The sequence below is a fragment of the Boleophthalmus pectinirostris genome, unplaced genomic scaffold, assembly GCF_026225935.1.
Source record: "Boleophthalmus pectinirostris isolate CB_2022bp ecotype Guang Dong unplaced genomic scaffold, ASM2622593v1 HiC_scaffold_19, whole genome shotgun sequence".
NCBI lineage: Eukaryota > Metazoa > Chordata > Actinopteri > Gobiiformes > Gobiidae > Boleophthalmus > Boleophthalmus pectinirostris.
In genome coordinates, this window is record NW_026571140.1 from 26,913,464 (window position 1) to 26,930,830 (window position 17,367).

At 36.3% G+C, this 17,367-nt stretch overlaps 2 protein-coding genes across 2 annotated transcripts in view; both read right to left on the reverse strand.

The window, feature by feature from the left end:
- Positions 1-4,450, reverse strand: part of lamp1a (lysosomal associated membrane protein 1a) — a 9,819-nt gene extending 5,369 nt beyond the window's left edge. The window contains exons 1-3 of the mRNA XM_020938817.2: positions 4,081-4,450; positions 1,148-1,254; positions 350-569 (exon numbers count right to left, since the gene is read on the reverse strand). Of these exons, the coding sequence (XP_020794476.1) occupies positions 350-569; positions 1,148-1,254; positions 4,081-4,135 (382 nt within the window). The 5' untranslated portion in view covers positions 4,136-4,450. The remainder of the gene's footprint in view (positions 1-349; positions 570-1,147; positions 1,255-4,080) is intronic.
- A 5,408-nt stretch (positions 4,451-9,858) lies between these two features.
- cul4a (cullin 4A) lies at positions 9,859-17,348 on the reverse strand. The gene is made up of 20 exons (XM_055154476.1): positions 16,746-17,348; positions 16,365-16,480; positions 16,145-16,249; positions 15,974-16,042; positions 15,824-15,897; positions 15,570-15,732; positions 15,410-15,499; positions 15,226-15,308; positions 15,078-15,145; positions 14,882-15,000; positions 14,599-14,791; positions 14,417-14,521; positions 14,168-14,278; positions 13,954-14,039; positions 13,755-13,862; positions 13,114-13,227; positions 12,926-13,031; positions 12,456-12,628; positions 11,867-12,019; positions 9,859-11,331 (listed from the first exon to the last, which is right to left on the reverse strand). Exons 1-20 carry the CDS (start codon positions 16,864-16,866, stop codon positions 11,236-11,238), a joined length of 2,253 nt encoding a protein of 750 aa, XP_055010451.1. The 5' UTR covers positions 16,867-17,348; the 3' UTR covers positions 9,859-11,235.
- Between the last annotated feature and the right edge of the window lie 19 nt (positions 17,349-17,367).

Below are 17,367 nucleotides of genomic sequence, written 5' to 3' on the forward strand. Positions count from 1 at the left end.
AGTAGTTTTTTAATTAGTTATTAGTACTAGCAAAAGCAGTAGCCAGTATACCAAGAGTGTTGTTTAAAGAACATGTGATCATTTTTTGAACATCTTAACAAGACTGGACTTATTGCTTACTGGACAGTTAATGCTTGTTTGCCCAGTTTGTGTGATGAGTGTGGAGAAAGGGGTGTTTTTTTTTTGTCTAGTTTTGCTTTAATTCTGTATCATTTCAAAATTGAACAAAAAGAAGAGAACATGTGATCTTTGGCATGGCAGTAGTGGTATTTACGAATAGTTTTAACACAAGGACTCCATTGAACAGAGCATTATAACTGTTCCAATAGCGCCATCTGCTGCCTCTCACCTGAACTGTTGGCCTCAGGGAAGACTGTGGCATCACTGAGATTGTATTGAAGCGTGAGGTTGGTGACGCTGTACACGCTGCCGTTGGAGGTGAAGCTGAGGCCCAGGGCATGTCCTGACCCAAAGACTGCCACAAGCCACGGAGAACTGCCCGCTGACCCACAGGAGCTGCTGCCGGGGTCAACGGAGGCGGAGTCAGGGAGGGTGACCAATGCCGTCCGCTGTGGGGGAATACTTTATTATGATTTTTATGTCATCAATTCAGGCTTGATTTTACGTCTGACTCTTTCTGTCACACAAAAGTTTCACTACCACAATTTTTGGTTCATGAGCATTGCTAAACATAAAACTATTTAAAAGGCCCATATTATGCTACTTTCTGATCTCTGTTATAATCATGTCATTGGCAACAATCAAAAGGGACAAAAACAGTATTAAGGTGATTTGGGAAAATGTAAAAATAATCATCTAAAAACTTAAAAGAGTCACACTAACAGATGTTGTATTGTCATGACAACTACAACTTTTTAATTGGGAAATCCACAACCAATTCTGTCTCAGTTGTTTGGGGCAGACTTATTTTTTTGTTCTGAATGGATAATTTTGTTATTCTATCTGTTTATTTTGAAGAAATTAATGTTAAAGGTCATTTTTGTTTTTAATAAGACAAAAACAAACCAACCAAATTGAACCAACAATATGATAGTGAAGTAAGTTCAGCTGGCAATGGTCACTATTTTTTAAATAATGATTTAAAACTAGCAACAACACATGCGTTTTCATTTGGATCACAGTTTACCGTGCTATTGGAGGCGTTGTATGTGATGGAGAAAACTGCAGAAAGCTCAGCCTTGATACATGTCGAGTTTCCATCTGTCACTTCAAGAGTCACTGCCTGAATGGCACCTGCAAAATACATGAATTTAGAATTGAGACTGATAAAAACAACAATTATCAGTATATTTACAGTAAATGTATTTATTAACACGTCAGTGACAAATGCATATTGACAAAGGGCTGAGATTCTTATCATTAAATATGACGCAGCTGTTTTTTGTTCTATAAAAATTTATGAAAATAGAGGAGCCAAATGTTCCACAAGTGGTCTCCAGTATGCATGACTTCTCTGTTAATCTAGAACAACCATTTAAATTAATGTTAAATTCATTACCATTTAATTACACTGTTTTATGATCTATGTTTAAATGTTTCCTCACCAAAAACAAATCTGGAGTTGTGTTTTGTTTCTTTCACACATGTTTAACACACAAATCCTGCATAGTTAGGCTGAGTTCTTCTCTCAACCAGAAAACACTTTGTTCTACCTACTGATATTCATGTGGTGATATACAGGAAAAGCTCCACTGTCTTTTTAAACTCCATACACCTTCACTGGAATCATTTGGATGAATTCACAGCCCAACAAAATGTAAAGGGTAGGTGTTAACTTTAAATCCACAGCTTTATCATGTCACAAGGCAGAACAGAGCATTTTGAACTTTGGAGATGTAGAGAGACTAATAATGAAGTGTTACTTGAACACGTGTGAATGAAACAAAACACAACTTCTGCTATGATTTTGAGGAGGTAACAACATTCAAACACGGCTTAAAGAGCACAAGAATGGTCTATCTATTTCTAAGAACACAACTCCCTGTGTATAAAAATGAGAAGTAACAATTATACAACATATAAAACTATTGCGTGGGTTAAATGTTGTTAATATTCAGACTGACTGAGGCTGCTACAGGATAGTACGGCATCTATTACATAACTTTGTAACTGCCAAGATTTCAAATGGCCACAGTGACTTCTCTTTCATTATTAACGCCAGCTTTTGATTTTAAAGGAAATCTGCAGTGCTGTCAGTCAAGCACATCCTTTCCTGTGGTGCCATGAAGCTTGTAACCACTCTCCCCATAGCTCGCAGTAAGAGAGAGTTTACACAATATTAGACAAACTCATCAGATCATGCACCAAAGAATTACATTCAGACTTGTGCTGCACTTGTACAATGCAATCTTAAGAAAGATAAAATTCAAACATAACTAACCACATTTAGGTCAGGGATAATTTGTTACATTTCTATATTATGCCTAATTTTCTTTAAATCACATCAACTTTCTTTAACATTATGATACATGAGTTATGATTATTGTGGTATATAGTATAGTAAATGTTTTGAATGATTACTTCCCTGTTTACAAACCATTCCTGTAAAACCACTTCTGTGAAAGTAGTTATTTTTATTATTGGCTCTTGTTTCACAAAATTATTATCATTATTATCATTATATTATTATAAAACAAACAGTTATATTGTAATACCTGCAAATCACTGACAATTAAAGTCCCACTATATTTCCTGTTAGTTTTCCTTGAGATTGAGTATATGTATTGAATTTATGTTTTTCAGGTTGTTTTGTAGCTGAAATGTGACGCAATAGGACTTTAATGTAAAAATGCAATAGTCACTATTTGATTCTTTGCCAGCTCTGACCCACTGTCAGCACCCCAGTGTTTCAGCTTCTACCATAAACTGACTAAAGCCAATGGTCCTTTTGTGATGTCCACACAAAGCAGCACAACAATGGAGGAGGCCAGACTGGTCATTGAATCACATTAATTATACACTCTTACATTTCAACAGGCTTAAGCAGGGAAGAAAACACTTTCTACTCTATGTATATAGTTATCAGACCTTATGATTGCATGGTCATGTGAGACTTTACAACTGGTTTGACACAGGAGCATATCCTTATAGGTCATGGAACAATGTATAGGTTGTTTACAGCAGGTTTCTGTGCTGCTAGGGAAGGAAAATACTGACAAAAATGAAAATGTTGATTATATTTATTGGATTTTCCCAATAACATTATTCAAATTATATTTTAATAACGGATTAAGAATGTGCTGGAATGTGCCTGTAAAGGTCTTGGCTGAAGGTCAAGTATGACACAAAACATGAATGAGACAAAAGTGCATTTTATAATCCTTGTTTAAAAGATTAGACTCTGACTCGATCTTTGTGTTTCTTTGTGTTTCTTTCTGACGTCATTGTTAATAGCTTTAATTATAGAGGATATACTTGATATTCTAACTTGACACAACAAATTATACCCCACCTATTCTCTACCTTAAAGCAAACATAGAAGATAGGTTAAACGGCCTTTATAATCTTTAGAAGAAAAATTCTGTGATTCTTTGGTTTAAACTGGGTAGAGGCTTTTAGATATGGCAAAATCTGAACTGTAGCAAATAAAACTGTTACAAAAGGTTTAACCAAAAGCAATATATCTCTCTATTTACTAACAATAAACAAGATAGTTAGATGTTGGCAGCTGAACAACTGGATAGGCTATTTTGACTCCTAGAAAATTAACCTGGATACTGGATTAAATAGCATAAAATTACAGAATAATATGATACAAGGGAAATCAGTAAGACACATATAAAATGTAACTGGTCAATAAAAAAGGCCTATGTTATTAACCCTAACCCTAACAACTTCAACTAAAAACAAGTTTGTGCTATGCTATTACACACTAATAACAGAAATAAGCATATTTAACTAGATTACACAATAAAAAATAAAATCAGAACACATTTTAGTGACAGCTAGTCCACATGACAGTTGTTATTTTGCACTGCGCAGTGAACCGGACACGCTCCACGGCGGATCTGTGATAGCTGCGAGCAACATGACAATAAATAATACAAGAAAAATACTCACCAGACACCGCGAGCAAGACGACAACAAGCGTAACAAAAGCGTTTACGATCTTCATGGTTAATTAATAAATAAAAAATGCTATTTGTTTATCGATGCGTGTGTTTTGCACAGCTCGAGGCGCAGGTGGGTCGGAAACGCACTTGACTTTATTACAAAACTAGGCTACATCAGCGAGCAAACCCGAGCTATTACATACCGCGATGTTGTTTACGCCGTTTTTAAGGTTGAAATGTCAGATTAATACTCTTTCTTATGGTGAAATGTCGATGCTAGAAGCGGTTAAAGGCGTTTAGTCGCTAGCAGCTTCGGCGAATTAAGCCCCATGTATGTGATCATGTGAACCAGCAGCACCCAGACAAGCGGAGCACGGGCTGTCACGTGACTCCGCCCCCTCTCCAGCTCCTCTGATGTTTGCACACTGCACAAAGCTCTGATATTCTAGTATCAACCAGCCCTCCACTCTATCTCTGTGTCATTTATAAACTAACTTACCCCAAAAAAAATTACTCTTGTGAGCTTTAAGTCTTGATAAAATGTTGTCACGTTATCAAAAACATAGCTGGAGTTGTGTTTTGTTTAGGGTGACCAGAATTTCAAAACAAAAAACTGGGACATACTCGTTTTTTGGTGGTTGGCAATCATACAATTGTGAAATGAGTACGTAATTAAGGAAAATTGTTATGCAGAGACCATTCATGACTAAAATGTGAGCCAGTATAGTCAGATTTTTGTTGTGCTTTTTTGCTCGTTTTTAAGCAGCTTTTCTGTATTTTACCTGAAGAAATGATAATTTATGCCTCTCTTTACTTTTGGCAGGTATCAAATTGGGTAAAGATAGGGACATTTCTTGAATAAAACTGAGATATTTTTCTGTATTTTATTGTATTATGCTATTATGTCTCTCTTTACTTATAGCAGGTATCAAATTGTTCTGCAAGAAAGACACTTAGGACATTTCTTGTATAAAACTAGGACAAATGAATCAATGGTTTTGGATAAATCTGCTGGGACAGGGGACAGAGGGCTCAAAACTGGGACTGTAGTGGGTAAATAAGGGAAGTCTGGTCACCCTAGTTTTGTTTCATTCACACGTTTCAGTAACCCTTCATTGTTACAGGATAACCAGATGTTCCTATTTACCCAGGACAGTCCCAGTTTTGAGCCCCGTGTCCCTTGCCCCACCAGATTTATCCAAAACCAGTAATTTATCCTAGTTTTATACAAGAAATGTCCCAGGTGTCCCTATTGCTGAACAATTTGATCCCTGCTAACAGTAAAGAGAGGCATAATACAATAAAATACACAAAAACATGCTTAAAAAATGACTACATCACAAAGAAAATGTGACTATGCTGACTCACATGTTAGTTATGAATGGGCCGAGTGTTCCAGTTTTTTATTTAGAAATTCTAATCACCTTACATTATTAGTCTGTCTACATCTCCAAAGCTCAAAATGCTCTGTTCCACCTTGTGACGTCATGAAGCAGTAGTTTTCAAGTTAACAACTACCCTTTATATTTTGTTGAGCTGAATTCATCCAAATGATTCAACTGTAGGTGTATGGAGTTTAAAAACACCTTGGAACATCACAAGGTGGAACTGTGTTTTTTGACTGAGAGAAGAACTCAGCCAAACTCCAGGTACATTTTTGATGAGGACACAACATTATAACAAATCAGAAAACAGTGTATTATGGGTCCTGTAAATTAGCCAGTAATAAACACATTCAAAACTTAAATAGTCATATAAACAAATAAAAAGCTATAAAATGTTGGCTATTAGTTGGGTTGATTGAGCTAAACTATGTAGGTCAGTGATAATACTTGTGATAATATTGAAATGTGTCATAACAATGTGGGTATGTAGTGATAAAATTGTCTCTGAATCCAGTGCCGCTGTGATAGCACGTAAAGTGTCTTTCAGGACACAAACCAGTTCCACTTTTAATGTAACTTGCTCAACACATTTAGTCTAACAAGCTAAATCAAATTATATACATTAATTTATTTATAGAGCACATTTAAAAACAACCAAGTCTTACCAAAGCTGACAATAGTACACATTTAGCAGTATTTATAAGTGGGTATAATAATGTAGTAATGACTGCAAACAGCATCAGCACTAAACTCCTCTTTTTCAAGAAATAATATTGTTTTGAGTCATAAGGTTTTTATTCACTTCTTATCTTCTAATGTTTGCTTTATATTGTCACAAAATAAACAAGATAATTGTGGATAAGACCAAGATCCCTTTAAAATGTTTGTTTATTCTCCTGTTATTAAGTTCATAACTTGAGAGAGCAATGAGTTGTCAACAAGGCGCTAATAGACTGGTGGACTTCCTTGAACACAAGTGTGATTTTCTTTTCAGGGAAGCTACAAGTGTTCTGTATGACTTCTCAATTTTGACAGTGTGCAGATAAGATGGTGTTATAAACCACAAAAATTTAAATACTCACAAGTAAATACAAATAAAGAAGATAGTGGAAGACCTGGTTACATTTCAGTTTAACAAAATTTACCAGTTTGCTTATCTCCAGGGAAATGTTATTGCTTTGCCTGGAATGTTCCACAGTATGGTGCTAAACTTATTCATCTCCAGGGAGACAAGCAAGTGGTGCCTCCAAGCCAAATTGCGAGACAGATCTGTAGAGAAGAGATTCGCACAAGAAAGCTTTTGTCCCCATGCAAAAAAGTTATATAGTGCATCTTTAAACAGTAGTGACAATAAATATGGAAGCAACATATTTTCATTGGATTAGCGTTTAATTTAAAGATAATAGATGATGCAAAATTTACTTTTGTGGGCTATAAACCAGGTTAAAATGTTGTTACCTCATCAAAAACATTTTTATTCACACGTTTGAGTAACCCTTTATTATCATCTGTCTACACCACCAAAGCTCAAAATGCTCTGTTCCACCTTGTAGTGGACCAAACAGAAAGGCAAAGACAAGGTATAAAAATAAGTTTAAATTTAATAAAGTCAAAAAAGATATAATTTAACAAAGGCTCAAATTAGGCAAATTATTAACAAAAAAGCTGGGCCCAACTGGGGTAACTCAAAATCAAACTGAACAGAACAAAACTAACCCAAAACGACAAAGGAACAGGTGTGTTTAAATACCTAAGGACCAACTAAATCTAAACACAAGAGGGAGGAGTTATACTAATTAACTAACTAAACCAATAACTTAATCAAAGTAACAAAAAAGCAAATAATTATAATACAGAAAATAATAAGTGATAATAACGTGACCTTAACACAAACTAAACAAATTAACTTACTTTTAGTTCAGTATAGAGACAGGACAGGCAAATACAGGGCTAAAATCATCCAAATGATTCTAGTGAAGGAGTTTTCTGTTTGAAAAAAGAACTGAGAGCTGCAAATATGCTGGATTTGTGTGTTAAACATGGGTGAAAGAAACAAAACACAAGTCTAAGTGTGTTTGTAATGAGTAAACAACATTATAACATAAATGAGGAAACAGCGAAACACGGGCCCTTTAATTCAAGACTATCCATTAAATTAGAAACATGGTGCAATTACATGGGAATATCAACTAAACAGGCCAGCAAAAGCACCGGGCCTGTTGTATGAGACTATCTTACATCTCTTGAACGATTAAAGGCACTCCCCCATGTGACAGCCCCCGCGCACTGTGCTACAAACGCGCGTGTTGTGGTCGAGTCAGCTGACGGTTTTCCTGCGTTCACGAGGGAGTGCAAAACCCTCGAAGGAACGCGGAGGAGCTCCAAAGCGACGGTCCCAAGTTTTATCAATGCCCCGAGACATTTTACAGCTACAATTTAACACTGTTTTACATAAGGAAATATATGTAGATTCATTATGGTATTTTAATTGACAGAGCAGTTAGATTTAAGATGATTGTCTGTATTGTGTATGTGTGCATACCAAAATAATTAAGTGGGTATTCTTTCCTGCACTTATAAAATATTGTTTGTTTTTTCCTTTCGGTAAATAGTTCTGCTGTCTTGTATTCTATTCTATGTGTTATTAGGGTTAGGCAAGTGTTAAAACTCCAGTCTAAAACCCTGTCTGCAGAATAACTTTAGTGCTATGCATAATTTCTGTGTCATATCATTATAATATGATTAATGATTATGTTAATTAACTGAAGAAAAATAAACTAAGTACCTTTAATGATCCAGATTTGTCTTTATTTTGCAGGTTTTTTTTTTTAAATTAGGGGACAAAACTGACCATTTTACCATGTTCTTAAAACACCTGCCTGCTTCCTTTCTCCTGTCAACTCAAGAGACTTTGAAATCCAGTCTCCTCTTATTTATACATATTTTTGGTACATTTTATTGCAAAACTTCAACTCTTGATAGCAGCCTATTCATTTTTAGAGGCTCAGTTTAAGGTGGTATTGAAACAAACTGTTCATTAAGTTTTAATAAGGCCATAAGGGATTTTTAACAGAAGTTGTGAAAACAATAGCAACGATGCACTTAATTTCTGTTAAAAAGGCCCAGATGGGCAAGTGCTTGTGAACGTTTGTATCCTCACGAGTTAATACACTGCCAGCTGTTGTAAGAACTGCTACTTATCTATCCATCTAAATAATTCAGGTATAATAATAATTTATACATAATTACAATACAATAAAATAATAATTCTATATGATGATACCGTGTCATCCACTGTACTTTTCAGCTGTGGAAAACACTGGTATAGTTGCCTCCTTATTGTTTTGTATATTTTCATATTGGACCACAAGTCTGCAATAAAGATATCTACCTACCTAAACAGCAAGTTCAAGAGTGTTACTTCAACTTGTATGTTGTTAATTTTAACACTTTTACCATGTCATATAGGGTGAAATAGCTCATAAATGTTCGAAATCATCTTGTTACATACACTGAGTTTAGGGCAGGCCTGTCACAAGCATTACAATGACCTCATGTATTATGACCTAATACATTTACTTGCGTCACTATTTACAGATACTGTACTTTCTTCCCACTGTCAAAATACCAGACATGGGTACTATTTCATGTTTCATCCTCGCAATTGCATTAATTTTAAATTACTTTTTAAGTTACTTTTAACTTAAGTTATTTGAGAAGTACTTTCCCCGAGTACTTTTACTCTTAGTTACTTATCACATTTTTTGGAATTCTACTTTTTACTTAGACTTGAGAAATATTTTTTTAAGTAAAATTACTTTTAATCTACTACAATTTGTGGCTTTTTCACCCAGTTTTCATGGACATCAGTGACGGCAACATTGACTGTCAGAGCTAAGTTAGTTAGCCTACTACTACTCAATACTACTACTATCATTAGACCAAGTATATTTAGTGTTTCTATTAATTAAATGAACTGCAGTGTCCTAAAAAGGTAAAGTAATCTGACCCGGGGCATGTGAGAGCTCAGGTGGTTGGACTTGAGGGTCGCTGAGTTCAGCTTCTGCTGAAAAACAAAGGCTATTAGCTGTTAGCTATTAGCTTAGCTTCGGACGGTGAAATGTGGCTTCCCTTCCGGAAGCGCAGACGGAGAATGGCAGAAAATTCCAATGCTGGGTTGTTGACTATATTGAAACATATCTAGATTTTCTTCACTTTACTCACAACAACACCAGCACTGTGAATTTAATACTTTTGAATTTGCTGTGTAACTACCTACCTATCTACCCATCCATTTCATGGCCTTGTACTGACTTTAAATGGTCAAGTTTGTCTCTCTTTCTCTTACCCGCCTCCTCTTTAAAACTGTACCTTATTAAAAAAAACAAAAAGACAAATAGTTGTATTATTAAATATTTATTCAGCTTTACTTTTCTCACTCCATACAATCTCTTATACAAAACGCTGGGTGGTGACATTGAACATTTTGGTCAAAAACAACAAAGAAATCCAAAGAAGTGGCTTACCTGAATAAAATGTTGAATATTTTCAGACATAAAACATCTAACCCTCATTTCATTTTTGTTTTGTCCCTAACAACTCCAAACAAGCATTCAACTCAAAACTCAGCAGTTAATGCAGTCATCCACAACAGAAAGTCTCGAACATAAATTAAAACTAAATGTGTAGCTAAAGACAAACCAACTATAGTAGAAAATGTTTGATTAGTTGGACATAATAAAGAAAATTCTAATACAGAGGAAATAAGAGAAAAAAAAAAGGAAAAGTGCTATTTTAATTGAGCTTTGCATTAGCAGAAAGTCTTTGTGGAGCAACCATTATCAGCAATGTAGACCACTTCAAGCAGCAGTGTCTTACTCTGATCCCACCTAAACGTAAAGGTGCATTGTGTAACATTTCAGATGAAGAGTCTGGCACTTGCTAATCTTCATGACAAAGCTATTGTGTTAATTGGAATGTTCCACACTATGGCATTAAACTTTATATCTCCACAGAAACAGGTCAGCTCTGTGGAGAGGTGACTTCCACACAGCTGGAATAGTACATGTTCTATAATGTATTTTTGAGCAATAAAAACACCTGTAACTGAATAATAAAAGACAGATCTCTCACTCTTCTGTCTTCTCTTTTAATGTTCATTTCATGAAGATTATTAGTTTTGATTTGTCTGTATTGTGATTTTAATGTCTTTCCTATTCTGTGAATTACTTTGCTATACAAATTAACTAGCCTTGCCTTGTCTAGACATGTTTAATGCTGTACTGTGAAACATCGTTGACCAGGCATGTCCAAGGTTTCCAGGTGAATTGGCCCTCAGATTTCCAGGGGAATTGGCCCAAATTATTAATTATTACATCAATTACAAATTAACTTTCTACTGCAAGTTTATTTAATATTTACTGTGTGGTTTTAAGGATCTTAGCATGAATAAAGACTGATGGCTCATTTTAATGTGTTAAACATGTGCACATTTCAATTATTTCCTGTACTGAGCATCAGTCTATGGCTCTTGATCAGCCCTCTGCTTCATCTGTGTTTAGATATGTGGCCCTTGATGAAAACAGTTTGGACACCCTGCTTGTTTGGAAACAAGCAGGACATAGACGCCCCAACAGAAAAGTTACACAGTGCAACTTTAACACACAGTGGGACAATGCAGAGTGTAGTCCTGGTTTAGATTTCGGTCTGATGGCTGAAGGGCTGCGGTGGTTTGTGGAGGCTACTTGCTGTGATCGAACGCTAACGGTGAAGCTCCATCAGGCAACATAGTGGTACTGGTTTGGGGTCTCTTTGTCTCGCTCCATGTAGTCTCTGTCGATGAGAGACTCGATCCTCTTTTTCAAATCCCCCGGCTGTACAGTCACAACAGAAAAAATATGAATAATTTACAGTGTCTTATAATCAGGGTTACTATATCTAAAAGACAATTGAAATGAATAACACAAAGTAAAGAGTTCAATATCAAGTGAACATTGTGGTTGTCATATCATTAATGACACCATGAGAAAACCCATTATATAATAGATTACCAACAGTTTGTATAATAACATGATAAAATTGATATTAATATTTTGTACAGTTAAGTAAATGCAATCTGCCATCTTTCTTTTGGCTGTGTTGTCAGGGGTAGTAGTATAAGAATGAGAAAAGAAGAAACACCCAAATTAAATACCCATTGTAATTGCACATCTACTATTGATTGTTTTGAGGATGTCACACTCAGATGGGGGCAGAATCTTATATATAGCTCAATATTTCCTAATAAATATGATATGGTCCTGTAATAACATGACCATAGGATGTTGTGAGCTGATGTGAAGCGAAACCTGTCGTAAGGCTTAAATGTGTCACTGCGTTAGCGTGTTAGTTTGTCAAAGTTTAAGTTACCTTGACAGGAAACTTGAGCTGGTTGTAAAGCTCAGAAACGAGGAGGTTGTGGCTCAGTGTTTTTCTCATCTTCATGATACGAACCACAGCTGCATCGATCTGGTACTGTCTGTCCTGAAACACACGCTCTGTGGTGCTGACCTGCTCCTCCACCTGGACAAAACACAGGAAAAATCCCATTATTACTCAGTGAAACTATATCAGTGTTAACTTTGAATTTTACCGAACATCAAATTGTTAATTTCTAAGTCTAAAATGCATCGTTTTGTTTGCCTGGTCAGCCAAAACCACAAGCTTTTACAAGGCAAGGCAAGTTACAAATTACAATTACAAAGATGTTTGAGTCTTGAAACCACATCCTATCTCTAAACCAAACATGACAAACAAAATAACTGAGGACATAGAAAAAAAATCAACAAACGAGGCACTAAACTCTTACATATCTGAAGTAAGAAGTTTTTTAGATTTTGTTCTGAGTGATATAAGGATATTCGAGAAGAAGGTTTCCACATTTGAGAGATAAGTGCAAGAACATTATTAGTCTCACTCTATAGAAATATCACAGTAATGCACAAGAGGCTTTTCATACCGTTTCTTTCATCTGAATCTGGTTGATCTTGATACGGAAGAGTTTATGTTTAAAATCATTGTTGAAGTTGAATCGATCTCCATCTTCCACGTCTTTCCCTCGGGGCATTTTGTTGAGGACTCGAGCTTTTCCACAGGCCAAAGACTGCAGCGTGCGCCTGAGCTCGCCCTCCTCTGAAATACAACAGGAGACATAATATCAGATCGATATATTTCAAATAACACCATAGGGTGGGGCAATTTATCAAATCCGTGTGTAGAGTTTACACTTGGGAGGAAGAAATGTTATTGCTTTTGTGTTAAATGGCAACACCTAAAGGTTTGTATTGTTTATGTTTATGCATGAAATCAAAGAGTTTTAATTTGTTTGTTTCTGAAAAGAAAATCATTTAATAAGATTGAGATAAATCAATGAGGACTCCCTTTTATTGCCCAGTTACACACTACATAAATTAGATAATTAACAATGACCTATGCCAGTAGCTGTGCGTATTTCCTCAATACTGAATTCTTCTCCCTCGTTGAACATCAGCAGCACCAGAGTTTGGAACAGAGACACCTGGACCTCTTTCTTCCCCTAAAGTGTAAAATAAACATGTTTTGAAATCTTGCTCATAACACAATGCTTTTATCTCAGTACATTATAGTGATGTGATTACCTCTTTAAACTCGGCCTTGAGCACAGCGTGGCCCAGTGTGGGCTGCCACTGCAGTTTCCTCCCACTGTGTTTGCCCAGATAAAAGAGCTTAAATACCTCCTGGAGTTTCACCATCTACAGGTAAAAACATACCATATGTTACAGCCCATTTAACAGCATGGGTACCTTTTCCAAATCATATTCTGTTAAAGGTGCACTATGTAACTTTACTGGCAGAGGGGTTCACTACTTGCTTGTCTCCAGTGTTATTGTTTTTTTTTCCTGGAATGTTCCACAATGTAATATTAAACTTATCTTATCTCAGGAAGTGAAAACATCTTTTCACAGAACTCTAACCTGAACATTTTATTGTTTTAGTGTGAAACATTTAAGGCAAAGCAATAATATCTCCATAGAGACAAGCAGTTGAAGAACCCTCTACCAGAAAAATTACATTGTGGACCTTTAAATAACCTTAACTGAACTTTCCATCCATATGAATCTTGTGTGGAAAATTGTATAATGTTTTTTTTACAATGACTGCTGTTTCACTATATTTCTAAAGACCTTAAGGTGTTGGTCCACATTAAACCTCATGTTTGAAATCAGCTTTAATATCTTTTGTCAAGACTATTTAACTTTTTCCATGACAGGAACAGTACCTCAGTGGGTAGGTGCACGTCCATGGGGGTGTATGAAGGCCAGTAGCCCATAGTGAGGATGTTCACAGTCAGCTCTATATTGCTGGGCTCACTCTGGTTCTGCATATACTGTAAAACACAGAACCCAAATTATGCAGTTCATTATACTAGTTTATATAGTTCACATACTATTAGATTTGGTGTTAAAGTTGGTAATTACCTGTTTGAATTGAATCATTATATCTTTGGATAGCTCCATGTCTTTAAACATCCCCTCTAATTTACTTGTAAAAGCCGCTCCACACTCTAGTAAGAACAAAACACAGATTTTACCTTTGCTAAAAAGTATTTCCAGTTTCTTTACAAAATGTCCAATTACTGGTACAATAACTGGTACAAAAGCAAACAGAAAACTTTAATGCAACAGTGTTTACCATGTTTAAGCTTGGACAGCATGGACTTTTCGGCATCTACTGACGCACTCTTGCCAACCAGAAGTCGCTTTGCAAGGTCTTTCTTGTAAAAAGCCTCAAACACATCCTTTCCTGTAGATCAAAAAGTTCATGATGCAGTTTTAACAATATGAAGTAATAACTGTAACTAACAAACAAGGATTATTTGCCTTTGATACTTAATTTTGCACATTTTAGCTTAATTCACAATCTGAGGAGTGAGTAACGAACCATGAATGAAGCGAAAGATTATCATTATCTTGTCCAGGATTCGCTCCAGTTCCTCTTCTGTAGCCTCCTTGTTTCCTGCTCTTAGCTTTGAGTCTACATACTTAGCTGAAAAAAAGACACCAGCATATCAAATAATGCCTCAAAGAAATGAAATAAGAGAAGACTACAGAATAATGTCTGACCTATGAGTTCAGCGGGTTTGTTGGGCCTTTTGTTGATGAAAGTTTCAAAGGCTTCCTTCATTGAATTGATGAAACCCTCGTTGCGAGCAAAACAATTGTGAGCCACATTGTCCATTTTGTCTTTAAAGTCCAGCAGCTCCTGCACCATGTCCTTGTCTTTCTCTGGTGTACATACAATTTCACTGCCAAAAGACTATGCAAAAATATTAATATATTTTCAATATTCACAATATTTTATTCAAGATTTTAAGAGGAACATATTCCATTCAATTTAAGGTGTTACCTTGATGTATTCTCGCCAAAACTGCAGCAGAGTAAGAAGTCCTCCTTTGACTTTACTGAAGAGCTGGTACAAAAGAGCCAGCTCAGTGACACGGTTCTCATCTAACAATGTGCTCAAGCCTGAAAAACACAAATTCAGAAATAATATACTCATTGGACCTTACTGCATGCCATTTTTGTGTGGAGAAAAGTCTCGCCTTTGTGCAGTACTGCGGTCAGATGTTCTCCTAATAGTTGTTTTTCAACACAGCTAATGAGTGGTTTTCTGCAAAAAAAAAACAAAAAACATCTATTAGTTATGTGACTATACCAGAAGTCCAAAATACATACAGGACAATGACTTACTGAGTGCTTTGGTCGAGGTAGCTCACAATACGATCATTCTCTTCTTCTAGTCGTCGAGCCACATGGTGCAAGTACTCAGGCACCTGGCCACATAATAAATTTTAAAAGAGTACATAAACCTCTGAGTGGAACCAGACACTGCTTTTGGCCTGTAACTTTAAAGCGCTAGAAAATCAGAACTCACATCCCTCTCCTGCATCAGCCGCTGTCCCTCTGCTGCATACAGGCGGTTGGTCTCAGACAAAAACTTCTCCTCAAAGGCTTCCTTATACACCTGAGAAACATCAGAGGCTTTAACACATGCTCATTATACTTTATTTTCATTTAGTACTAATAACACTTACCTGCAGGTCAGACAGCATGCCCAGCAGACTCCTGAGGAGACTGCGGTCTACTGTCTCTCCATTTCGCTCAAGCTCAATTTGCTCCAAAATACCATCCACTGTACGTTTTTGAACAGCCGCATCGCTCACAATGTGTGTGCGGAACAACTCTAGGCCAGTGTCCCTAAATAACAGTTCATAGAAGGGATGAAATTAAGTAATAGAAATAATAACAATAACAATAACAATAATAATAATAATACAAAGGTCATTACCAAATTGAAGGGAGCAGAGAATTCTGGAGAACATAGGTTCGATCAAGGAACAAAAAAATACTCCGGATCATAATCTAAAGCAGGGAAGTATAAAGTTAGAGGCATTAGGAGATCAACCTTGATGTGACCAAATCAAATACTAAACCTTACAGTTTGCCTGCAGTGGTCCTGCCAGCAGCGATTCATTCGCTTCAGGAAAGAGAGGTTGTCTAAAGACTCTGTGAGCTCACTATTAAGGTAAATTAACTTCTTAAATGACAATACTTTTTATTGTACTTGTGTAATTTAATCAAACTTATTACAATATTATAAAAAAGGATATTCCCTGAACTGGTGGATCTGAGCTTGAACATGGTCCTCACAAACCTGCCGCAGCTGTTTGTACAGTGTTGGAGACACTTTGTAGGAACACAGGTTTTCTACTGCCTATAAATCCCCCCCCCCAGAAGACATGTTATTATAGCAATATGTGCTTCACTGTTGTGAAAAATACCATACAGGTTATGTTATATCCAGATTTTATTACCACTGTAAAACATACCTGATAGAGCTCCTCAAGATTGTATTTGATTGAAGTGCTGTTTTGGATTGCATTCACTGCCTCTCGTAGTTTCAGCCATGTGTCTTCTGTGTAATTCTCTGCTAGTTTGGGTCGATCTAATACCAGTGAGAAAAAGATCTTGTGATGTATACAATAATAGTTAGGGAATCTAAAGTTTTACGTGATACTGAAACTCCATTAATATCAGTATGACATGTTTATACAAACACCAATATTAAGCTAAAGATAGTAAACAACTAGATAAGGAACTAGTAAGTACATAACAGAGATGGCATAAATATGTCAACAATATAAGCAACAGAAGAAATAGCAGAATACTTGGATGATACTTAGGATTGATGAAAAACACGTAGGGTGTACCTTTGAAGTTTTTAATGACTAGTTTCTTGGAGGCTCCTGCTTTGCCCGAGGCCACAGAGGTCCGGGGCATCATCCCGTTGGAGAAGCTGGCTCTCTTTTCCTGTCGGGTGTCTTCTGCCATTATCAGATTAGCGCTTGGACTTAACACTGTGTTGTTTTATTTGTTTTGCTAAGTTGAGTTTGTTTAGTCGTTTGTTTACACTCACAACTTCAGCCACTTATCTTTGGACCAGAGCATAAAGTGTCTAATTAAAAACGAGTAAAACAAAGCACCCCGTAACGTTATTTAGCACGAAAACATTACTGCTGACAGCTAGGTAAACAGATAGCTACTGCAGCACAAGTTAGCACTGGCTACCACTTTGCGTGTTTTCATAGCACTTTAGCAATAGCCTTCAAAGCTAGTCCATACCTTTTCCGGCTAGTAAAGCGTGATAAAGAGTTGGGTTTTGGGGTGTTTAGACAGTAGACAAATGCGTAAAAGCGACATTGTTAGCGATGGTGTAATAAACGCTTGTTACTAGAGTCTTTCTTTAACCGACATGGCTAGGCTAAGCTAACAAAATGGCTTTTCTGCACAGTTCTATTAGACAGGTGCATCTTGGGTGAAAGAGCTGCGTTC

What these genes read in the sequence shown, in the direction of transcription:
- cul4a (XM_055154476.1), bottom strand. Translation starts at nt 16,866, where the DNA reads ATGGCAGAAGACACCCGACAGGAAAAGAGAGCCAGCTTCTCCAACGGG. An exon ending in AATCTTTCGCTTCATTCATG is followed by an intron (nt 14,279 to 14,416) that starts GTTCGTTACTCA and finishes TTTGATCTACAG; the next exon opens with GAAAGGATGTGTTTGAGGCT. An exon ending in TCAAGGCCGAGTTTAAAGAG is followed by an intron (nt 13,032 to 13,113) that starts GTAATCACATCA and finishes TTTACACTTTAG; the next exon opens with GGGAAGAAAGAGGTCCAGGT.